Source organism: Arvicanthis niloticus, chromosome 24 (assembly GCF_011762505.2).
Source record: "Arvicanthis niloticus isolate mArvNil1 chromosome 24, mArvNil1.pat.X, whole genome shotgun sequence".
In the NCBI taxonomy this organism is placed as follows: Eukaryota; Metazoa; Chordata; class Mammalia; order Rodentia; family Muridae; genus Arvicanthis; species Arvicanthis niloticus.
Window position 1 is genome coordinate 16,099,569 of NC_133432.1, and position 24,612 is coordinate 16,124,180.

General features: G+C 52.1%; 1 protein-coding gene across 4 annotated transcripts in view; it reads left to right on the top strand.

Annotated features, from left to right (window-relative positions):
• Aacs (acetoacetyl-CoA synthetase) overlaps positions 1-14,837 on the top strand; it is a 50,622-nt gene extending 35,785 nt beyond the window's left edge. For all 4 annotated transcript variants that reach the window (XM_076922966.1, XM_076922968.1, XM_076922967.1 and 1 more), the window contains exons 11-21: positions 2,578-2,725; positions 5,003-5,083; positions 6,138-6,262; positions 8,616-8,680; positions 8,818-8,940; positions 9,970-10,083; positions 10,470-10,595; positions 11,378-11,447; positions 11,612-11,670; positions 12,354-12,556; positions 13,650-14,837. In XM_076922966.1, the coding sequence (XP_076779081.1) occupies positions 2,578-2,725; positions 5,003-5,083; positions 6,138-6,262; positions 8,616-8,680; positions 8,818-8,940; positions 9,970-10,083; positions 10,470-10,595; positions 11,378-11,447; positions 11,612-11,670; positions 12,354-12,556; positions 13,650-13,787 (1,252 nt within the window). In that variant the 3' untranslated portion in view covers positions 13,788-14,837. The remainder of the gene's footprint in view (positions 1-2,577; positions 2,726-5,002; positions 5,084-6,137; positions 6,263-8,615; positions 8,681-8,817; positions 8,941-9,969; positions 10,084-10,469; positions 10,596-11,377; positions 11,448-11,611; positions 11,671-12,353; positions 12,557-13,649) is intronic.
• Positions 14,838-24,612: the final 9,775 nt, after the last annotated feature.

Consider the following 24,612-nt stretch of genomic DNA (forward strand, 5'->3'; position numbering starts at 1 on the left):
TACCCTTGCAGGGATCTTTCTCTTAGCCTTAGTCAGGTGTCCCCCCCAACCCCCACCCCTTTCCAGGCTACCTTCTGAGGCTGCCATGGCAGGGGCCCCTGTGCCCTTTTGAGAAGAGAATTACGACAGTGACATTGGGCTCCCTGATTTTTGCAGAGTGTGCTGTGGGACCCTGCTGGATATGAAGCATTTGTCCTGTTGTGCCATCTGCTCCAGAGGAGGGGACACACCCATGGGTGGGGGAAATACTGACTGCCAGGCCCATAGGACACAGTGTATCTGACCATCAGCAGGGAGTGGAAATATGCATGAGTTGTGAGCCTCCTGGGAGCGAGAGCCCTGGCTGCTTCCCTGTGACATCCAGGGTGGTTGCTTCTGGTAGAAACAAGTCAGAGTCACAAAGAAAGAGACCAGCCGCTCCAACTGAAGTGTATGGACACGGCAAACCTTACTTTTGATCCAGAGGGTCAAATAGCTCTGGTAACTCAGGTGGTGACTGTGTCTTTTCCCCATTGGCTGGGCTCCGACTTTACAATGTCAGTGGATTTGCTAGTCTGAAAAGAAATACATGGGGGTGGGGATGAGTGGGTGAGGTGGGGGGGTGAGGCAGGGGGTGTGTGGTCATTGTTCAAGGGGAAAGTGGGGGGAATCACTGCTCCAGGTCATCAAATTTCTGGAATACAGTAGGAGTCTTTAGGTGAACAAAGATTTAGTGGGTGGGTGGGGATTAAAATATTTGTGTAAAAGTCCTCCAAGGTGGGGGAGGTGCAAAGATTTGAAGTCTTTGTTCTTTTAGTATTTGGTAGAAAAGACTCCTGTTTGATATTTCTTAAGACTGCTGACTGGCCTTGGGGTCTGTCCCTCATGGGGCCCTTGCTTCCCGGGAAGAGCGCTGGGAGCTATGTGCAGTTTGGCAAGGCCTGGCTGCTAGCGTCTTCCCAGCTTGGGTTCTGATCCCAGCTGGGTGGCCTTGTGACCGTCATCCACCTGCCTCTGCTCTGAGCATCCTCCAAATGTGGCTGGCACAATGCAGAGGGATCTCTGTGACTTCAGTAGTTCAGTGCTGGCACAGTGTATAGTTAGTGGTGGGTAATGGTGTGTCCCCTCGAGGCCCAGTGGGTTCTGTCCCTTGAAGCCACCCACAACCATGGCAGTGTGTGAGTCCATTGTGAGCCTTTCCTGGCGTATGCGCCTGTGGACCCAGGCACCTTGCCGACCCTGGTAACTCATAGCCAGATGGTGGAGGTCTGATCTTACTCATTCAGCTTTAGATTTAACCCTAGTGTGTCTGATGGAGGCCATGATGAGGAGAGCTCTGTTTATCTGTTACTGATATAAAGTGAGGTAGCCAGGAGAACTGTATTGGCCAGTTGTTTTTGCTCTGTATAACACGCAGGAGTCCCCTCAGCAGACCCCAGGTACCAGGCGCTGCCATTGTTTCCTCAAAATTGCTGGCCGTCACCTCAACAGTTGACTGCTAGTCCAGAGAGCGCAGGCCAGAGCCACCCCCAGTCCCGTTTTCTTTTCAGTTTTAGAAGAGAAACAAAAGCAATGGTTGCTTACTGCAATTTCCAGAGCCTTTGAGAAAGAGGGCTTTTCTCTGTGGGAAGTGTCCATTAGACTGGCACTTCATCGAACAGAGCTGTGGAGGAGGTGTGCGTGGGGGTGCGGCTGTCAGGATCATTTGGAATGTCTTTTTTAAAGGCTATCCCCTGTTCCTGGTCTCAGAGGCATCTTCTCATGCCAGGTGGGGCGGGTTTCAGTGTCATAGCCTCGGCAAATTGTTCAGTTGAATGACATCCCACCTCCTTGCTTGGAACAGAGAGTTTGATTCGTCAGAAAATGGAGACCTGTTTATTCCTGTTTGTTCTGAGGTTCTGGACCACTCACATCTGGTGGCTTCTGGTGGTTGTGGGCCGAGGCAGGGCAGGCTTGGGTTAGTTGTATTTATTCTGGGTCAGCTTGTTTACACATGGCTGCTGTAGGCCCCAGGATGTAATAAATGAGAAGGACACAGATTTGCTTGTGGTAGCTTCCGGGCCTTGCCTTCCTGATGCTGCCTTGCTGCCTCTGCCCTAGGGTGGGGAAGCCTTCCGGTTCAGGAGTCGGGCAGGCGCTCCTGTCCCTGGCTGCTCATCAGAAGGTGAAGTGTGAATAAACAAGTGGACCGGTCCACACTGGTCCTGGGGTCTGTGGACAGTGGATAGGCTCGCCGTGAGCTAGTCTTCCCAGCAGTGTAGAGTGGTATTGACTGTGTGTGTGTGTGTGTGTATGTGTGTGTATGTGGGGTCTCTAAAAGCCAATCCTTGATCCAAGCAACTCCAGTGCCTAATCTTCATGTTTCGCGACTTCCCCTTTAGCCACCTTGGATTTGGGAGCCTGACTCTTCTCTTCCTCAGGAAGAGGGCTTCCTTCCATCCCCACTCAGTATCCTTGGATACCAGGCAAGCCAGTGCTCCAGGCTCTTATGGTAGATGTGGAGGGCTCCTGGGCCATATCTAGCTGCGGGCAGAATCAGCAGAGCTATTCTGGCATTCTGGAATGTTCACCGTTGGTTTCTCCTGTTCCCGCCTACAGTGTGTTCCTGGATGATTTCCTGGCAAGCGGGACGGGCGCACAGGCGCCGCAGCTCGAGTTTGAACAGCTGCCCTTCAGCCACCCTCTGTTCATCATGTTCTCCTCGGGCACGACAGGAGCGCCCAAGTGCATGGTACACTCTGCTGGGGTAGGTGTCTTGCCTCTGCTGGGCTAGCAGTCATCAGACTAGTCCCTTCTGCAGAGTCCCCAGGGTGTTGCTTTTCTCTAAACGAGATGTCTGGGGGAGACCTGGAGCCGGGCCCAGGGCAATGGAGCAGTCCTGGGGCTGTGGTAGCTGTGATAGGCTGGGGTGGTGTGGAACATGCTGTAGCCCGGGCAGGATGCACCCGGTGAGCCAGCTGCTTTGACATTACAGGTTGTGGTGCCCACAGGGGGTTGTGAGTTCAGAGGGGTGGGCTGCTGTCATTTCCAGAAGGCAAGCAGGGAAGAGGACGGGCCGTGCCAGTGCATCTGGTATACAAGGGATGTGGCCGCAGGGAACAGTCTAGAGTGTGTGTATGGATTTGAGCAGGACCTGGGTGGCCTTTGAAACTTACATGGGACTGTAGGCTGTGGTCAGAAAAACAGTCGAAAACCACTAGGTTCTGTTAACAGTCGAAAACCACTAGGTTCTGTTAAAAGTATATTTCAAAACTCAGAGCTTCTTGTGCAGGTCTTCCTCAGGCTCCGCATGAGGGAGACCTGCTTTCTAGGGGTGGGAAATGAAGACCAAGTCAGTAGGGTTAGCTTCTCTCACAGGTTTCATCCTTGCCTGGTCAGGGGCCTCCGTCCCATGTCATCAGGTGGCTTCTCATGAGTCACCTGGGCTTTAATCTGTTTTCTATAACTGAATGCTTCAGACAAGGCAGGGTCTGGTGAGGGCTCGTGGGCCGCCATTCTTCCTGCCTAGTGCATTTAAGGACAGATAGGAAGGTCATGTGTTCTCTGTCCTCTCCCCACCCTTATATCTCCAACTAACTAAGCATCTTACCTGGTTTTGAGAGCTCCCACCCCACCCACATTCGTTGTTATTGTTATTTGAGGCAAGGTCTGACTGGCCAGGATTGGCCTTGAACATGGCAATCCTCCTGCCTCAGCCTCCCGAACACTGGCATCACTGGTACGTGTTATTACTCTACAGTTGGTTGTCTTGAAGATAGGCAGAGAGGGGGAGTGTTGCCCTGGTGCGTGTGGGTCAGGGCTCGTTACTGACTTTATTGCTTGGGTTTCCGTGTTCATGAAAGGGTTTTTGAAAGCAGTGTCCCATTTCTTCCTCGAACTTACTCAGGGCCAGGGCTGTGGCTCAGTGACATGGTTTCATTACCTGCACTGAAAGAAAAAACAAACAAACAAACAAACAAACAAACAAAACCTCTTGTTTGAGACCTGTACCACTGTGTCACCTCCCTGAGGGAAGGCAGTCAGCGTGGGCACGAACCTGGAGGAGAAAAGCTTTGCTTTCTTTTAAGCTTAGAAGGTGAGGGTGACAAGCAGGCGCATGGTGGTGTGACCCTTGGGAGGATGCTCACTCGTGCTGCAGAGCCACAGTGACTGGAAGGAGAAGAGCCCCTCTGGGAAGTGGCAAAATACCCCGTGGAAAAGCAGCTTAGAGGAGAGGGATTCTCCTGGCCTCCAGGTCTCATCAGGGTGTGAAAGGCGTGGCGCCAGGAACGCAAGACCACTTGAGAGCCAGGTAGTGGAGAACAGGAAGTGGGGCCAGACTTTAAACACCCCCCCCCCCAAGACACACTTCTTCCCTGAAAGCTCCATCTCCTAAAGGTTCCGTAACTTCCCAAACAGCGCCACCTGCTGGAGGCAGGTGGGGTGTTCACATATAGAAGCATTTGTCGTTCCTTGTATGGAGGTTCCCCTTCGATTGGCTTGTCCTTTGACTTCTTTTGAGTGTGAGTGTGTGACACGTGGGGTCTCGTGCCAGTCCCGTGGCTCTTCTGTAGCCTGGGAGCCTCTCTGTGAACCTGGTGCTCATACCTATGGGGTAGGCCCAGACAGTGAGCTGATCATTCCCCGGGACATCAAAGGGTGACATTCCCAACCTGTCCTCGGGATCTCATAGGGGATCCAGAATAGAGGCAGGAAACCGTGGTCGAGGGTGAAGTGGTGGACAGTGGGCACTCGCTGTGCTAGCTGAACTCAGCTCTGAGAGAGAAGTCCCCCTCTCCACCCCCTCTGGCCCGTGAACTTTCTCTCCCATCTCAGTGAGGGTCGCTCTTTTCTTTGTGAAGTTAGTGTGTCTCTCAATGGCACTGAGAGCTTGTAGGTGGGAGTACTGGGATTTTCTGACTGATGCTCAGGTGCCAGAATGGCACCAAAGCTGGCCCGTAGAGCCAGAGAGCTCCAGTTGGGTTTCTCAGGGAAGGAGAGATGGGCGATGCCTCACACCTGTGTCTCGCCCTCCCTCCTGCAGGGCACCCTCATCCAGCACCTGAAGGAGCATGTGCTTCACGGCAACATGACAAGCAGCGACATCCTGCTCTACTACACCACGGTGTGTCCTGCGGCCTCCTGCTGCCCCTCCGGGGCTGCGTGGCACAAGGGATGGCGGATGGGTGTAGTCTCTACCTGCCATGGGGTGTGGCCGCTAACCCAGAGCTGGAGTTGGGTGGGAATTGGGATGTTGCTCTCCAGTCTGGAGAGGTTCCAGAAGGATCTAGCAGTGTTTCTTGGGTGGCACACCTGTACTGGCTCATGTTCCTTTTTTCAGTGCCTGGGACCGAACCCAGGTCCTCAAGCATGCTAGGGAAGCTTTCTACCACCGAATCACATCCATTGTCCTTTATTTATTTATTTATTTATTTATTTATTATTTTGAGGTAGCATCTAGATGAATTGTCCGGGCTATATGGCGCTTCACCCTATAGCCCAGGCTAGCATTGATCCCTTGACTCCCTGCCAAGCAGCCTCCCAAATCCTGGGATTACAGGCATGCACCACCATACCCTCACAAGCTGTATATCTCCACCTCCCAGGACAGACCCTAGGGTGCTAGGTGACACACAGACCCCCGGCCCACAGCAAGCTTGCCCAGGCTTCCCAGAGAGATGTGTCTTTTGTTCCTCTGGCTCACGAAGGGGAGCTCAGGTACCCCCTTTGCCCTGCACATTGGAGGATTCCTGCTGAACCTTGCCTCCCTTGTTCCCTCCTTTTGTGTTTTGCTTTCCCGTACCCCCAGAGATGGAGGAGTAGTTAGTGGGTCTCTATGTGTCATTTCCTTTTAAAACATTTTTTTTGGCTGGGCGGTTTCGGCACCCGCCTTTAATCCCAGTACTCGGGAGGCAGAGGCAGGTGGATCTCTTGAGTTGGAGGCCAGCTTGGTCTACAGAGTGTGTTCCAGGACAGCCAGAGCTATACAGAGAAACCCTGTGTTGAAAAACTAAAACAAAAAAGCTATTTGTTTGTTTGTTTGTTTCTTTTAGACTGGGTTTTACGGTGTAGTTAAGGCTAGCCCCAAGCTTACAGTTCTTCAGCCTCCTCTCCCTGCTGCCCCCTAGTGCTAGGATTCCAGACTTGCGCCTCTTACCTGGTCTCCTTGTTTGTGGCAGGTCGGCTGGATGATGTGGAACTGGATGGTGTCAGCCCTGGCCACAGGAGCATCCTTGGTCCTGTATGATGGCTCCCCGCTGGTTCCGACACCCAATGTGTTGTGGGACCTTGTGGACAGGATAGGGTAGGTACCTGGGTTCTGCTCATCTGACAGAACAGCAAGCTGTCATTTCTGTCGCTGGAGGATACCCAGCATCAGACAGAGCTAACATCCCCCTTCTGTCTCTGCGTGCTCTGTCTTTCTGCTTGAGCCCTGGAGGTTGCTGGAAGCAGAGGGGACGGAGGATAGGACAGGTCCCACCCTTAGCACTGACGCTCGTAGAGTGGGCAGAGCACAGCATTGGACAAATTTGGGTGGGTGGGAATTATGATAATATTGTCCATAGAGACCCCTAGACACCCTGTACTGCCAGCCCTTGATAGATGAACCCCTTGCCAGTGATGGAGGCTCAGACTTCTGGTGCCAGGAGTACTGCTCTGCCATGCTCAGTCACAAGCCAGAACCACCATGGTAGAAGCAGAGGGGGCTGCTAGTGGCTTCTTTTGGTTGTTTCTGTTTTTGTCTTTTGGTTTTTTGAGACAGGGATTAAAGTCATGTATCTCCACTGCACAGCTATTTTTTAAAAAACCATTTTAACACTTAATTATTTTGTATGTGAGTATGTGCATGCTGTAATGTGCCGGTGGAGGGCAGAGGGCAGCTTTTTGGAGTCAGTTTTCTCCTTCTACCATGTGGGTGGTGGGGATTTGAACTCAGGTCGTCAGGCTTGGTGGCAATCACCTTTACCCACTGAGCTGGCCCACCGCTGGTGTTTCAAAATCTTGGGTCATTAACATTTTCCATAAAACTGCCTGGCCACGATGATGCTATTAAAATCCCAACATGTGGCTCACAGTGTTAGTGAGGAGTCTGTTACCTTGTGAGGCTGTAGTTTACCAAAGGGTTAATCATACCCCTTGGCACCTGCTAGCCAGGAAAATAAACTGGTTTTGGTGTGGGGTGGGTGTAGTGGGGGGTGGGGGAAGCTGCCAGAGGGGGTATAGAGAGGGAAGCGTCCGTCCCCAGGGCTCTGAGCTCCAACATGTGTATGAGATTATGTGTATATGTTCATGTACACATGTGAAAGTGCACGTGTGCATGAGGTTACATATGCATGTGTGCCCATGAGTGTGAACTGCAGCTATGTGCATGCACACATGTGAAACCGGTGTGCTCATAGACTCGCGGGTTGGTTCCATGCAGGGTATTTTCACGGAATCTGTGCCCCCAGTACTAAGACATGTTCTTGCCAGGTACTGCCTGTGCTGTGGTGCCTGGTGCACAACATGGCAGGTATAGCCTGGTCCCTAGGCAGGGACTGTAGCCCTCAAGTCCCTGTTCAGCTGTCAATGGCACTGAGAAGCACAGGTGCGGGGTAGTTGGGTAGTGGGTAGGGTGCCCCATCTCAACCAGTCCTGAGACTAAAGCCAGGGTCAGTACGCTCACAAAAACCCTGTTGTTGGGGCCAGCAAGATGTCTTGGTGGTCGCGGGTGGAGGTGGAACACTTTAATCCCAGCACTCCAGAGGCAGAAGCAGGCAGATCTCTTGTGAGTTCAAGGCTACAGGCCAGCCTGGTTTACCAAGTGAGTTCCAGGACAGTCGGGGTCACACAGAGAAACCCTGTCTCAAAAAAAAAAAAAAAAAAGAAAAAAGAAAAAAAAAAGGTCTTAGTGGATAAAGATACTTGCAGCCACCATGCCTGAGAATCTTGAGTTCAGTCCCCAGGACCTAATAATGAAAGGAGAAAACAGACTCCTGCAAGTTGTCCTCTGGCCTTCTCTCTACAACAAAATAAATAACATAAAAACATATATGTGTGTGTTTATATATGTGTGTGTGTATATGTGTGTGTATATATATATGTGTATATATAAATAAAGAAGAAGCCCATTTGTCTTGGAGTCAGAGGTACTGGTCAGAGTCAGGATGCTGGCAGCATCCTTAGGACCTCAAGTTTTTCCCACATGTCTACAAGCCAGGAAGGAACCTTTGGACTGCGGTATCAGGTCCTGATTGACAGCATAGCACATCACCAGCTCTGGCTCCCAGGCTCTGACCAGACCCTCTAAGGGTGGTTTTTCTTATGGAAGTGAGCCCATGAGAGAAGGTTCTGGTTAAAGATGGGGCCAGAGTTCTCCAGTCTCTCTCTTGGGACATAGGGCAGTCACTCATCTGCGAGGGCCGTGTGGCAGTGAGCTAGCCCTCACTGGGAGTGGCCTGTGTCCCCCTGGAGAGAGTCGGTCACTTCTCACTGTCATCAGGGTGTTTGTTTCAGGAGGATCCCTGCTGGACCTGGGTGCCAGGCTGGCAATAGGGCAGAGCTGTCTGGGAACGGAAATGGGAAGTCGGGAGGTGGGAGGCCGTGGCTGGCATCTGTGACTGATGGTGGGAAGCTTTGGGGACTTGAAGATGCTTTCTCTCTCACCCATGTTGTAGTATCACTATCCTGGGAACCGGAGCCAAGTGGCTGTCAGTGCTGGAGGAGAAGGACATGAAGCCCAGTGAGTGGCCCCTCAGTCCCCGTTCCCAGAACCACCCACCCCTTCAGGAACTGGTGTCCATTCTGTCTGAGTCCTACATGTGAGTTTGGCTGAAGGCAGCGGGCTTGGTTTTCATCTCTGCTCATTTTTGCCCCCAGTGGAAACTCACAACCTCCACACGCTCCACACGATCCTGTCCACCGGCTCGCCACTGAAAGCCCAGAGCTACGAGTATGTGTATCGATGTGTCAAGAGCACCGTGCTCCTCGGCTCCATCTCAGGTAGGGCCAAAGACAGTGGCTGCCGGAGGAATGGGCAAGTAGGAAGGGAAGCGTGGGGTGGCCCTTGGAAGCCATGGTTTGGGGGGCATCTAGTGAGGAGAGCAGGGTGCCTGCGTGGACTTTACAGCTCTTCTGGACTCCTGGCTGCGAGTCCACAACCCCACTGTGATCCAGCTGATTTTGCTGTGTGCCTCTGTGTCTGTCTGTCTGTCTGTCTGTCTGTCTGTGTATGAGGGTTTCTATTCCTGTACAAACATGCATCATGACCAAGAAGCAAGTTGGGGAGGAAAAGGTTTATTCAGCTTACACTTCCACATTGCTGTTCATCACCAAAGGAAGTCAGGACGGGAACTCAAGCAGGCCAGGAAGCAGGAGCTGATGCAGAGGCCATGGAGGGTTGCTACTTACTGGCTTGCTTCCCCTGGCTTGCTCAGCTTGCTTTCTTACAGAACCTAAGACTACCAGCCCAGGGATGGTACCACCCACAATGTGCCCTCCTCTCTTGATCACTAATTGAGAAAATGCCTTACAGCTGGATCTCGTGGAGGCATTTTTCTCAAAGGAGGGTCCTTTCTCTGTGATAACTCCAGCTTGTGTCAGGTTGACACACAGAACCAGCCAGTACAGTGTGTGTGTGTGTGTGTGTGTGTGTGTGTCCATGTGGTGCAGTGTAGTGACTATGTCTGTGTGAGGTGTGTGTTGTGTGAATGCCATCAGGTAAGTCTCCTGTTTATCTGTCTTAAGTCTTGGGCTTCGTGTGACCAACTGAGCACTTTCTCCAAGTCCTTGGGCTGGGAGGCTCAGTCAGAGAAAATGTCACCAGACACAGGGACAGATAGAGAGCTGGGTCCAGTCTCAGCCACAGCTGCCTTTCTCTGCAAAGAAGACCTTGCTGTCATTCGTGTGTCTGCAGCAAGGGTGGTGCCTGTCAGGCAGCTCTGCGCTTTGCTGACAGGGAATGCTGAAGGTTGCCTGTCCCCAAGGGTCGCCTCTCCCTGAGGGTCACCTGTCCTCTGCTGTTGCTTGCAGGTGGCACTGACATCATCTCCTGCTTCATGGGTCAGAACTCATCTATTCCTGTGTACAAGGGTGAGATCCAAGCCCGGAACCTTGGCATGGCCGTGGAAGCCTGGGACGAGGAAGGTGAATGACCCCCTGACCCTTCTGGGATGTGAGGAGTGAGGAACACGTGTGCAGATGTGCCCCTGGCTTGTCATGGTTCTCCAGCCCCCTAAGTGGGAAGTGATCACCCTCCCACAGGGAACAATGTCCTTTCCCACGGGTGGGTTTTGCACTCATAGGCTACCTGACCCCAGTCTCAGAGAAACAGGCGTTCAGACAGATGCCGTGAGAGCTGAGTGGGTAGCAGGTTGAATGCGGATTTGCCGTTGTGCACATGCAGGGTGGATTGCTCTCGCCTGTACATAGCAGAGCTGTGTCCCTAGTGGGAGTGTAAGGAAGGGAGTGTGTGCCCAGAGAGGGGGGTGTGCTCACGAATGCGCCAGGCTCAGTCTTCTCCTGTATGCCAGGGAAGGCCGTCTGGGGAGCGAGTGGTGAGCTGGTGTGCACCAAGCCCATGCCCTGCCAACCCACGCACTTCTGGAATGACGAGAATGGGAGCAAGTACAGGAAGGCTTACTTCTCCAAATTCCCAGGTAGGCGGGAGCAGGCTGGCGCCACGCCCTGCCTGGCTGGGGCTGGGTGTCTCTGCTCAAGTTGGTTCTCCTCCACCTCCCTGTGGGTCTCAGCACCTTATCAGCGTCAACTCAGAATCATCCCAAGATCTCTGACTTGGCTCCGTTGATGCTAACCCACCCCTGCACTCAGGGCCTCTAGCCACCAGCTGTGCTGAGAGCCACACCACCCTGGGCGGAGGACTGAGGGCTGCCTGCCCGCTGCCCACTCTCCGGTCAGGGCTTGTCGGCTTGTTCAGTGAAAGTGGCAGTTGGGGGAGGGGTCTGGAGGCTGCAGAGGGTGACTGATGCTCAAGTGGCAGGGTGACTCAGGCCAGCTGCACCTTCTACACTGACACTGTAGTTCGCCTCATCAGGCTCCCCTATAGAGGACCCTCCTCTCCATGGCCCTGATTCCTCCTGTCTTGGTGATGGATGCTGTTTATACACTCAGTGCCCGTAGGGGTTGTTGGTTTTGAGTAAATTACATGTGTATAGTCCCATGTGCTGAGGTCGAAGGCATGTGTCACCACACCTGACTCATGCAATTTACTGCCTCACCCCCCTCCCACCCCCACTTCCCCACCTCCACCTCCATCCCCATCCCCACCCCCTGGCCTCAGTGCTCAGCCGCACTCTGCCTGTTCCTACACTTCTGCAGTCTGTGGCCAGGGTCCCCTCTTCTGTCCCTGCCTCATGTGTCTGTCTAGGTGTATCCCAGCCCACCCCCTTGGTGTGACCAATCTGCTCTGCCTTTCTTGAAGGTGTCTGGGCACACGGTGACTACTGCAGAATCAATCCCAAGACAGGAGGCATCATCATGCTGGGCCGGAGGTAAGGTGACCTCCTGCCGCTCCCTCAGGAGGCTTGGGGACATGTCCTGTGAAGGGAGAGAGGAAAGGGCAGCAGGTGGCAGTTGGGTGCTGGGGCTGGGGGAGCCTGCCAAGAGGGATGGGGCATGGCCACACGCTTTAGCCATGCGCTTCTTGTCTCTGCAGTGATGGCACCCTCAACCCCAATGGCGTACGCTTCGGCAGCTCGGAGATCTACAACATCGGTGGGTGCACCTCTCCTCTGCTGCTCTCACTCAGGTCCAAGGTGGTCCTGCAGGGCCAGAGCCCAGATTCCTAAAGAGCTGGGTGAGGGTGGACATCCATGTAGCAGGGTGAGGGCTGGTCTCCATGCACGCGTCCTCTCTTCCAGAACATGTCTGGCCGCACTGTGGCGCCTGCTAAGACCTCAGAAAGGGTAAAGGTCACTTGGCTTTGGCCGTCCTTCAGGTTTCATCTTCGCAACAAGACTAGAGCATTGGTCAATCCTATCTCTGCCTTCTGGGCAAGACTACAGAGACACAGAGAGGGTGTGTGAAGGCTGAAGGTCACACAGCACAATTCAGGACATGAGATGCATACCTGTGAGGGACTCTCAAAGCTTCTGGCTTAGGGACTTAGTCCTGGCCCAGGCCCCAAAGCCACCATTCTTGGGAGGTGGCCTCCTTTGTCATGCTGAGATCTGGGCCCCAGGTAGTGCTAGGTTGGTGTTGGCAGGTGAGACCTGAACTCAGTTCCTCCTGTGCCTGGCCCCTTTCTCCCTGCTAGTGGCATCTTAGTACGTATGAATGTCGTATGCCCTCGCCTGGGCATCCTCCAGTCCAGGTGGCCTTCCCTTCTGACAGGTGACTTTCGCATGGTAGCCTGTGGAGAGCTTCATGCAAAGCTATTTTTCTTTCTGCTTCCACAGTGGAAGCCTTTGATGAGGTGGAGGACAGCCTGTGTGTACCCCAGTACAACAGGGACGGCGAGGAGCGGGTAGTCCTGTTTCTGAAGATGGCGTCTGGGCACAGTTTCCAGCCTGACCTCGTGAAGCGCATCCGTGATGCCATCCGCCTTGGCCTGTCTGCTCGCCATGTGCCCAGCCTCATCCTGGAGACCCGAGGCATCCCTGTACGTTGGGTCTCCCCTGGGCCTATGAGAGCCTGGGTGGCTGCAGCTTGTGCTTGCTTCTATATGGGTACCACGTTGCCTAGCAACCACCTTCTCTTTCTCTTTCTGTCTTTCTCATAACAGACAGCATTCCCAGCAGCATCTGTGGGATGGCATATTGGGGGCTGATGGCCTGGGTATGCCCTACAGACAGCTGTGGGAATGTGAACTCTGAAGGGAGCTGCAGGTGTATGTGTGTTGGGGTTTTGTGGGGTCTGGGGAAGGGGCCTCTGAAAGCTCCTCATTCTGGCCCAGTCACATTTGGAGCTGGGGAGCGGGAGCATGCATGTGCACACAGTTAGTTATTCATCCTTGCCGTGAGACTGCATTTCTATGCTTGCGGACTGGTGCTTGGTAGATGATGGGTGACAATACGGTTTCTGGCTTGGGAGCTTCCTGAGCAGACCTGGCGTTGGAGACGGACTCAGCTGAGCTGAGCTGGCTGAGAAGTCCTGGAGCGTGCCTGGCGACAGTAGTCAGGCCCCTGATCTTGAGTACCAGGACCAACCTGGGTGGCCTGCACTTGGCCTGGGAAAGAGTTTTGACTGTTTAGCTGCCTAGGGATGGGGAGGCAGAGAGCCTGAGGTGCACACTATGCGTGTGTGGGTGAGTGTGTGCGTGAGTAGCCTGGCCCTCCTGACACCCCTCTGGTCAGACACAGGTCTGTTTTTTACAACTGTCTCACATCTGGAGAAAGCACTCAGAGGGAGTGGCACCTGAAGCTAGGGCGATGTGGCCTGGTGTGTCCACTCCAGGGCACCTGCATGTGTGTCTGCTGCAGTGCACACCATTGGAGACACCCATGTGCTCATGGGGTTTTGATCCAGGTATGGGGTCGAGTGGCAGGTTCTGTGGCCAGTGTCAGCACTGCCTCGGCTGTCCTCACCAACCTCAGGTGTCTGCAAGTGCTGTGGCGTGTGTTCGAAGCCACTGCATAGCTGATTTTATGGGTCCTTTTTGGAAGAAAATGTCTGGGGGAGAATCCTGAGTCGAGGCTGCCCTGCCGTCTCTGGTTTTAACACTCCTTCCTGTGTTTTCTGTGCCTGTCCCACAGTACACACTCAATGGCAAGAAGGTGGAGGTGGCCGTGAAGCAGGTTTTGGCTGGAAGGACTGTGGAGCACCGGGGGGCCTTCTCCAACCCCGAGACCCTGGACCTGTACCGGGACATCCCTGAACTGCAGGACTTCTGAGCCACTGGTTTGCACTCCGTCCAGCTGTACGTGTGATGGAACTTAGGGACACTTTAGAGATGGCAGCTGCTCCAGGTGGCCCTGGCACTGCACACTCCATGGGCTCGGAAACAGTTTTCTTGTTTCGGAGTCGTTGGTGGGGACCAGGTCTTCCTGAGCTCCAGGATGTGCCTGGCCTTCGGAGACCAAAAGGGTGCACTGAGGCTTGTCTCGGCCCTGCTGCTATAGGTCGGCACACAGCCTTGCAGGTGCGGGGCTGGTGACATTTGGTGACAGCACACACTGGAGGAGCGATGTGGCCTTCAGCCTCATGAGCCCGCTGGTCCATCTCGCTCTATGAAGGTGAAGTCTTACCTATACTCTCTGTCCTTAACCGGCCTAGCGCCCTCGGCCATCCTGTCTTCTCAAGAGCTGACTGAAGCCAGGGCACCTGGCCCAGCATGCCTGTCACCTGTCACCAGCTGGCTGTTGGGGCACCTGTGCTGACGGCTCCTGTACTGTCTGCCAAGGCCAGAACGCCATTCTAAGGAACTGTGAGTGAATCGTCCAGGCAGCCAAGAGCTCTCTGCTGTGCAGGTCCCCTCTGCTGGTGACTGTTTTTAGTCTTAACAGCACAGTGTTTTGAACGGGTCAAACGTTTTCATGTTAATTGAGGATCTGCTGTCTGGAAGCACTCGAGTCCCTGGGTATCTACCCCAGGTTACCACTTAGCTGTGTGCTGGGCAGAGTGATCCTGGAGTCCTCCAGGGATGGAGCTGCCTGGCCTCAGAGGGAAATGGCCGCGAGCTCCCTCCTAATAGTTCCTGGGCTCTTTCTGTTGTGACTGTCCTGTATATTGTAAATGAAGTCTCAGGCTCTGGCTGCCAGGACTCAATGGTGCTTCTTGTTTAGCACACGGAATATGTCATAAATCCTGGTGATTGCTTTTGTATTTTTTTTTAAACTGAGCACAATATAAAACCTTTTAAAAAATATCCTGCATTTTAAGTCTATAAGAGAAAAGTGCTATGAAGAATTTTATGGAATAAATCTGTGCCATGCACACCTGTACACGTGCAGTACGCTTGTGTTTCTCTGAGGCGATTAGATCCCCACATTTGGCTGGCTGGACCAATGTCAGCTCACTGCTGTGCCGTGAGGTTGTGTGGCTCAGCCCAAGTTGTAAAATGATGTGTTCTGGGCTCTTGGTGTTAGCGTTGTCCTAGGTTATGTTAAGCCAATGTCTTGGGCCTCCCCACAACCTGGGCCTCCCTGCCTCCTGGAGCTGGACCACAGGGCAGCTTCATCACGGGAGTCTCCCTGGATTTTGCCAGTTAGCCACAGAGCCCAGTTCAGCCCTACATAGCCTTCGTACCACAGAGAGCGGGTACCAGTCCCCATCTCTAGGATACAGAAGCATCCAGTCCCCGCTGTGTGCCATGCTCCATCATTCCTGGTGTGGTGGTCTTAAATCTGCTGCCTGATGGTATCATCTGGCTTGTTCCCACCCAGCCTTCCATCCCTGTTTCTGCAGGAAGCGGTAAGTGATGGATGCCTGGTCTCATGTGTCTCTGTCAACAGAGTGACAGCTTTCCTGGACTGTGTCGGGTCAAGCTGCCTGAGTCCTACTGGCTGTGCTGCAGGGGGGCTTGAGGACCTGAACACTGAGGGGACCTTTTGCAGTTTCCCATGGGTCGGTTGTAATAGGAGCTTAAACCCACCAGTGGTTCCTAGTTCAGGGGTCAGAGCCTGAGGTGGCCTCACCAGGGCTTGCTCCTAAAGGTTCTGAAGAGTCCCTTCCTACCTCTTCCTGTTATTAGGGGTGTCCCTTTCTTCAGCCAGGGCCTCTCTGTTAGCTCTAAAGCCTTGGTGGGCTCTCATTCCATTTTAGTATCTTGGACCCTGGCCATTCCTGTGGCTACCGTTTTTCTCCCCTTTGCTATGTGCTAGTAAGCGTCTGGTTCCCTAGTCCCTTGTGTCACACATGTCCCCACAGGTTCCCAGAGGAGGAAGGGGCATCATGGAGGTGGGTAATCTGAATCACACTTCTTGTGTGATTTCTAGGGGGCTGCACAATTTTGTTTCTACCACGAGGATGTGTCTGGGGTTCCGTCTTTTCCCCTCTGTCTTCTGTTTCATTCATTTATTTATTTTGATGGTATAGCGGATGGAACGTGGAACCTCGTGTGCTAGGCCGGTGCTATATAGCACTGAGTTACATGCCAGCCCATTTAAAAAAGAAACTTACGGGGCTGGAAAGGTAGCTCAGTGGTTAAGAGCACTGACTGCTCTTCCAGAGGTCCTGAGTTCAATTCCCAGCAACCACATGGTGGCTCACAACCATCTGGAATGGGGTCTGATGCCCTCTTCTGGTGAGTCTGAAGACAGCTACAGTGTACTTGCATAAGTAAAGTAAAAAAAAAAAAAAAAAAAAAAAAAAAAAAAAGAGCCTTATTTTGTGTATATGAAGGTTTTGCCTCTTACATATGAGGTATGTGAATCACATGCATGCAGTGCCCACAGAGGCCAGAAGAGGGCATCAGATCCCTCAGTATCAGAGTTCAGGATGGTGAGGAGCCATCTTTCAAGTCCTGGGGAGAGCAGCCAATGTTCTTTCTTAACTGCTGAGCCAATTAACTCAACTGCCAGCCTCACCTCTGTGAGAACCCAGGTTCTTACAAATTCTGTATCCCATAATTCATTGTTTTCTTATTCTGACTCAGCAGAGATTCGGGGGTGTGACTATTCTGTGAGGTCTGCTTTCCTGGGTGGTTGACCTTGCAAATTAAATTTGGGCGTCAGCCCCTCTGCTTCTCTGATTTCACGGCAGTAGTCTGGGGATTGACCGGTGTGCCGGGGTGCCATGGGCTTGGGAGTTAGCTGGGATTTCTGGCTAGGCAGACACTCTGCTCTTGTCCCACTCACCTGTCCCCTTCCATCCTGGTATCTCGGCTCCCCACATGGAAGGCAGAGGTGGGTGATGGATGGCTACTGTTCATGGTGGCTTTGTCGGGCACACTGTCAAAGTGACAGCATCATTTTAGATGTCCTGTCTTCAGACCCCAGGTTTATTTTTAGATGGCCTTCTCTGAGGTGGAGCCACACAAAAGTTTCAGGCTTGCCCCTCATCCTAAAGACTGGGGAGGACCAACCAGTCTGATATCTCAGACCTTTGTTCAGATGATGTCCTATCATGTCCTCTGCATTAATCTGAAGAAACTCACGATTCTTGGACACAGAAGCTCTGGAGGAGTCGGGCCTTGGTTAGCTGTATCTATTTGAGATGGGGTCTCAGGTAGCTCAGGTTAGCCTCTATGTAGCTGCAGGTGTCTGCGGACTCCCGATCTTCCTGTCTCCAAGCTTAATTTTAAATGATGAGAAAATTTGGAGCCTGTGAGTCTAGGGTACTCCACCAACTGAGGACCAGGTAGGCATCTCTCTGAGTCTCCTGGCCTTCCCAGGATTCCAAGACAACTGCTTATGGTTCTAGTCACAGAGGCTGTGTTCAAAGCAGGAAGAGGTGAGATGTGGTCAGGCAAAGAGGTCCCCAAAGAGTGCAGACTCTTTGAGGGGGAGGGGAGGTCCTTAGGTAGTGTCCGGTCGAGAGATGGATCTGCAAGGGATTCTGGGAAAATCAGCATTTAGCTTTCCTACCCTAGATGAGCAAGGAGGAGTGAGCCAGAAAGGTATTTAAGGCTGAACTTTGGGTTCTGACTCCTCTGTGACAGGCACAGGGCTGGCTGAGCCACTTCCGGCTCTGCCTGGGAGGCTGCCACCTTCACTCTGGAGGTGGGCGACATTAAAAATCGGAAGCTAGTCTTTATGCAAATGCACTCCCCACTTTGTCTTAAGATTTTAATTTTTATATGAATTATTCCATTTCCCTCCCCCCCTCCCCTCGCCCTTTTCCCTGTGGAAGAAATCAAGACACCCAGCAGCCGATCAGAGGAATTTTCCAGTATTTCTGTTTTTGTTGTATCTCTTTCCAGGCCAGGAACCCCTCTAGTACCAGGAAGTAGTCATCAGAACGGTTCCAGGGATGTGTAGTTTACACATCAAGCTTATAAGTCAGACCACATAGGAGAGAGGATGCAGGCGGAGAGCAGAGCATCAATGGTAGATACATGGTCAGTCTGGGAAACCCTGAAGGATGTGAAGGTGCCAGCCATGTGTGGTCTGAAGGAAAGGTACTCTAGGTAGAGGGGGACAGTTGGTACAAAGGCTGTGGGGGCCTCTTTGGGGACCAAGGCACCTCTAGAATCTCAGTGCCATTTCTCAGTAACCATCCACTGGGCTGCAACTTGACCTAGGGGCTCCTGGGTTCCAGACCCCTCTCTGCCCTCCAAGCCATCAGTAGGTGCTGTTCCTTGGCTCTGAGTCCTTCAGACTTCTGGCTTCAAAAATTATCTGGAGCCATTATTTTGGTTTTGGTTTTGGAGCTAGTGTCTCAGTACCTCAAACTCGCAGCAATCCCCAGGCCTCAGCATCTCAAGGGCTGGAATTCTAGATGTGAGCCGGAGCACTCAGTGCGAGCCCAGGATTTTCTGATCTGGGCCACATGAGGCCACATTCCATTCTGTCAGCCCTGAGGGTGAGGGGCCAGGAGTCTGCGGGTTCTAATAATTCTCCCTAGACATCCCTTTCTTTCTTTCCATCCTTGTTAGTTACAGTGACTCTGACTCTGGGAGCAATTCTCTTCTGTTCAGTGCCACAGAGCCTCTGTCTTGGCTGCGCAATTCATTGGGCCTCTCTAATGCTGGCACAATCCTACCCCAGGGTCTTTGCACATTCTGACTCTGCCCCCTGCAGGGCTTCCTCTCAGCCTATAAGATTCCTTCCCTCATTCTCTGTTAGGACTTTTATGTTTTCCCTTTCAGTCCGTCCCTCCCATGCTTAAGCTCCTCCCTTCCACTCAAACCCCGCCCTGCCCCGCCCCCTCCCATTTACTCTTCTGTATCTCATTTTCTTACAGCTTCCTCATCCATGGGACCACCAGCTCCCGCCCAGGGTGCCAGCCTGGCGTGCCTAAAGAATTCCCTGTGATCATGGGCGGGTCCCTGGGACAGAACAAGGAGAGAATTAATGGGTGTTTAGGGAAGACCATCTTGCGCCACCGAGCCTCATGGCTTCTTGGCAACCTCAACAGTTGTTACGTAACTGACTGTCTGTAGAACTGTCTGCGACGGTTCCTCAAGTGGTTATATTTGGTATTTACAGCCTTTCTTTTTCCCTCCTATGAGTTCTCTTGAGAGCTCAGGGCTTCTGTAGGGAGATGAGTCTCCTGCTGTGGCCCAAGAGGTCCTGGGGTCCTAGAGATACTGGCCTTGGCTGTAACATGGCAGCTTGGGCACAGACTGGTAGGGGAGGGGAGGTTTCTCCTGCCAATCACAAAGGGGTAGGGGAAGCAAGGGTCAAAGTGGTAGAGGGCAAAGAACACTGTGGGTCAAGCTGTGTTATCTCGCAGAGGGCTTGACCTCTCTGAGCCTTCTTGTCCTTGTTTGTAGAGCTGGGATAGATCAAACTTCTTTGAGGAAGTTACTGAGTGGAGGCAGCCCTGGTACAAGGCTGGAACTTCTGAGGTCCCAGGGAGAGAACGACCCTGTATTTCTTGCAAGGTGTGTATGAGTCCTTGTAGCCGTGTCTCCAACAAACCCTCTTCCTACCCAGTCCGCCCTCAGTGAGTTTCTTTTATACCTGCTTATAGAAACATTTCAATTAGTGTTATGTCCTGGGAATAGAGTGGGATGTGGGGGCAGCTTGTGTCACTGGCCTTGGTGACAAAAACGAATGTTTTCTTCAAATATCTCTTCCTTGTTCTATACTAATCGAGACTTTATTTATTTATCAGTTTATTTATTTGCTTTTTCAAGACAAGTTTTCCTCTGTGTAACCCTGGCTGTCCTGGAACTCCCTCTGTAGACCAGGCTGGCCTCAAACTCACAGAGATCCACCTGCCTCTGCCTCCTGAGTGCTGAGATTAAAGGCGTGCACCACTACTGCCTGGCCTGGTCACTATTTCATTCCAACTGGTCATTGAGAATAAAGATCCAGGGCGTTTAATAGGATGGTCCAGCAGATAGAAGTGCTAGCCAGCAAGGCTGACGACCTCGGTTCAGTCCTCAGGACCTACGTGTAGAAGTTGACTTTAGCGAGTTGGTCCTCTGACTTCGGTTCTTGTGCAGTGGGAAGCGGGCACACATACGCACAAGGAATGTAACCTACAAACTGAAAAAGAGTTTCCTGGCTGGAAACAGCTATGGTGGTGGCTTGCAAGAGATGCTGTCTGTGGCCAACATGGCAGCTCCTCTCTCTGAGAGCGAGTATCCTTCCTACTGGCGTGGTGTTTGGCGTTGGACACACTTTGGCCAACAGGACATTAGTGGCCAGGATGCAGGCCGGCTGTGGGAATGTCTGTTGTGACCAGACTTGCCCCACTGAGGTTCGTTGTGCTATGTTGGATGGTAGAAGATGCTGGGATTGCAGAGTCCTTGCAGCTGGCAGGAATGACTGGCTGACCCCAGCCCAGGGCAGCTGACCCTTGGCCAGACGGCAGGTGTGAGAGCACAAGTAAGTCGCTCTTGAAGCCGCCGAGCCCGGGTGTTTGTTATGCAGCTTTGCTGGATCAGACACCATCACAGTGTTATAGAGAGATCTCGCTCTGCCATGAAGGCCCCTTGTCCCCGAGCCTCTGCCCCCCTCCCCTGCGGCCATTGTTTCTTTTTGTCCCTAGACCTGTAGGGTCAAGGCCATGCTTTGAGCACTGTCCAGTGAGAATGAGCTTGCCTTGTATGATTGGACATGTATGATTGGACACAGGTGCAGGCCAGGACAGGAGATTGGTCATGGGCTGGACATGTTTCTCTTTCTGAGGGAGGCTCCTGGTGCCTTCCCACCCTGGTGCCAGGCATCAAAATACTAGAGTTAGATGTCACTGCATCCTCAAGCAGCTGGGTGACACTGCACTGGCTAACAGATATCATATGCCTTTCAAAGACACTCTAAGAACTAACCAGGGACTCTCCCCCTACAGTGTCCATCATCGAGTGAGGTTGTCATGCCTTGTCTGGGTGACTTCCCCACTGATAAGGGAACCCTGGTATCTTAGGGTTTTATTGCTGTGAAGAGACACCATGACCACTGCAACTCTTATAAGGGAAAACATTTAATTGGGGCTGGCTTACAGTTTCAGAGGTTCAGTCCATTATCATCACGGCAGGAAGCATGGCAGCATGCAGGTAGGCATGGGGCTGGAGGGGTAGCTGAGAGTGACAGGCAGCAGAAAGTGACTGTGAGCCACTGACCCTGGGCTTGAGCTTCTGAGATCACTCCCTGGAGACACACTTCCTCCAACAAGGCCACTCCTCCTAATACTGCCATGCCTTATGGCCAAGCATTCAAACCACCACACCTGGCTTCCCTGGGAGTCTCCACAACCTTTCTCAGTACTCAAAACCACAATGCTCCATGGGCAAAGATACATACATACATACATACATACATACATACATACATACATACACGTGTGTGTGTGTGTCCAAGATGGCCATGGCAGTCACACCTCTCTCACCCCAGTACATGAGAGGCTGAAGCAGAAGGATCAGGAGATTCAGGCTAGCCTACCTTAGAAAACTCAACCCAAAGAAACCAAACCAAACCAGCACAATCAAAGTTTCCCTGAGGTGGAGGAAGACCACAGGACAATGAGGGAGATCCTGGGGGTTCTCTCAGTCAGGGGCTGACAGAGAGAAATAGAGAGGTGGGGAAGGGGGAGAGGGAAGGAGAGAGAGAGAGAGAGAGAGAGAGAGAGAGAGAGAGAGAGAGAGAGAATATGAATCTGGGGTGTTGGGGTGGTCAGGCCCTGATGGAGAGTCTTTGAATATCCAGGTCTCCCTTCAGACTTTACCTGCACCATTTGGTCAATGTGGGGTAAATCAAGCCCTGACTTCCTCCTCTGCTAAGAGAAGTAAAACACTCCATCTTACAGGGGCTGATGTAAGTTTGTTGCAACATACTATAAACAGCAAGACAAGAGTCAGCATTTTTAGCTGATGGGATATTTAGTGACCCTCTGCAGGTGTGAGCTCACATGCCCATGTTTCCCCCTGGAAGCTCAGGATGGGCACTGACATGCTGGAAGAACTTACTAGAACATTCCAGAATGGTATTCTGGAGTGCCTGACATTTTGCCCTGTGACTCCTGTCACCTGTGTGGCATTCTTGCCTCTCTCAGGCTATTACCCATGAGAACTTGGGGCAGCTGGGGGTGTAGGATGAAGGTACTGGATTTGGGTGTGGTCTGGACAGAGGTGGTTCCTTCCAGGTCTACAGCCAGCCAATTATAGTCTATCCCTGGGCACAATGACCAGCCAATGATAGGCATCCTGTCACCAGCCAGCTGGTGGGCCCCTCTGCTCTACCTCTCTAGGAATTGTGGGTAGGTGAGGAGACATTCCTTCCAGGGCCCTAGAGTGGCCAAGACCCAGAGGCGGGGCTGGTGAGATCCAGAGGTTTGCTGCTCAGTGAGAGATCTGGAGACTCACTGTTCTAGGCTTAAGTCAGAGACTCGACTCTCAGTTCTGCCATTGGAGACTCACCGCTCTGTGCTTTAACCCTGGTACTTGGCTATTTCTGTAGTTCCCAGCTTCCATCAGCCGCTGCAGCAGCACCAGAGCAGGCAGCGTCACAGCTCCCGGATGGTCCTCAAGTGCTGGGACAGTGACAGTGTCCCAGCTCTCCTGCCCTAGCATGAGGAGAGCTGTGGCCTGTAAATCCTGGCTGCAGTCAGCATCTATTCTGTTTCCTCATGCCTTCTTCCTTTGGCCTTGCCTCTTCCCTCTTACCTGCTTCCCTGTTTCCGTTCCTCCGGCCTTCTTTGTTTCTCTCACCTCCGTTCCTCCTCCCATCTGCCCCAGGTGCTACCTGAAACTCTTCGGCTCCCCTCTTGCCGCTGCTGTTTGTGTGGCTGCCACCACCTCTGCAACTGTGGCAGCAATTGAGGAAGTGAAGGGGCTGGTGCTATAACTCCATCCTCAAAGGCTAAGGCTCACAACCCAAACTCGAAGGAAGCAGAGAAAGCCGCAGCTTCTGGAGTTGTGAATTAGCCATGGGGCTGCCGGCCTCTGCCATGAATGGGTGGGAATTTGAATGTGTGCACGTTCAAACTCTCCTTTTCTCAATGACTCGCTCAACCACTTCTACTCACGATAAATCCTAAAAGTGGGCAAGGACAGGCTGGAGAGACGGCTCAGCAGTTAAGAGCACTGACTGTTCTCGCAGAGGTCCTTAGTTTGGTTCCCAGCACCCATGTCAGATGGATTGCAACTGCTTATAGCTCCAGCTCCAGGGTATCTGTCGCCCCCTTCTGGCCTCTGCGACTACTGCATTCCTGTGTGCTTTGGCACACACCACATATATAAAAATCTTAAAGAAAATCATGGGTCTAAAAAAATTAGACCCAGGGAAGGTCTAATTAGGGAATATAACTGTCCCAGACCTCAACATCCTAACCTATTTTAAGGAAAAGTAAACACTGAAGAGGCCCTTGCAATAAGGGTTCATCATCAACACCAAGAGTGATTTATTGTCATTTTTTTCAAGACTTATTTACTTTATGTGTATGAGTATACATATACATATGCATATGAAGACTGTAGCTGTCTTCAGACACAGCAGAAGAGGGCATCGGATCCCATTACAGATGGCCATGAGCCACCATGTGGTTGCTGGGAATTGAACTCAGGACCTCTGGAAGAGCAGTCAGTGCTCTTAGCCACTAAGCCGTCTCTTCGGCCCCCGATTTATTGGCATTTAGAGGCTCTGTTCTTACCCAGACACCCTCAAGGCTTATTTTATCATCACCGTGACCTTACTTCTTGCCTGTATTTCCCGCTCTTTTACTGCTGAGAAGAACTTTCCCATGAACCTTGAAGATTCTGAGTCATGACACCAGCTGGACCCGAAGCCACAGTCTCTGCAAGCCCTGAGTCCCTAATTACTTAGGGGTTTGTCATTATGACAGCCAGCTTTGCTCAGAAGATCACGTGGGATCACAGGCATTCCCTCCACAGACAATCCCAAGGTCTCCCTACCCTGCTCTGGGCCAAGGGATCACTTTCAAACACTCTCAAACTTCCCCCTCAGGAAGTGCTCCTGAACACAGAGGAGAGAATAAGTAGAATTCATGAGAGCTAGAAATGATTTAAAATCCACCCAGGCAGATGTGGTCGAGAGAAAGGGCGTGCAGATGGGAGAAGCCTGTAGTCTCCTGAGGATCCCGGCCCCATGTGCAGATAGAAAGATGCTGGATTTCTCCAAAGCATCTGGATTCAACCACTGTGAGAGAGGCTGGCAAGGTGCTCAGGGGTAGAGCCTGTGATAGGGCATTCCAGGTTATGGGTGGACCTCCAGCACACAGGTGCGCACATGCGTGTGCACACACACACACACACACACACACACACACACACACACACAATCCAAGCCAACCAAACCCAAACAAACAAAACTCCAAAACAACAAACAAACAACAACCAAACCAGTAGCAGCAACAGCCACAGCGCCAGTGGATTTCAAGAGTATTATAACAGTCTGTGGCCTCAGTTCCAGGGGACTTGCTGCCCTCTTCTGGCCTTTATAAGTACTGCACACATGTGGTGTACATACAGGCAATCACATACTCCTACAAATAAAATAAGTTTATATATATATATATATATATATATATATATATATATATATATATGTATTGGAGGTGGCAATGATTTCCCAAAGCATGCACATTTCATTGTAAACATCTCAATATTTACAGAGATTTGTGGTGGGTAAGGAGCTAATGCTGTTGGAATAG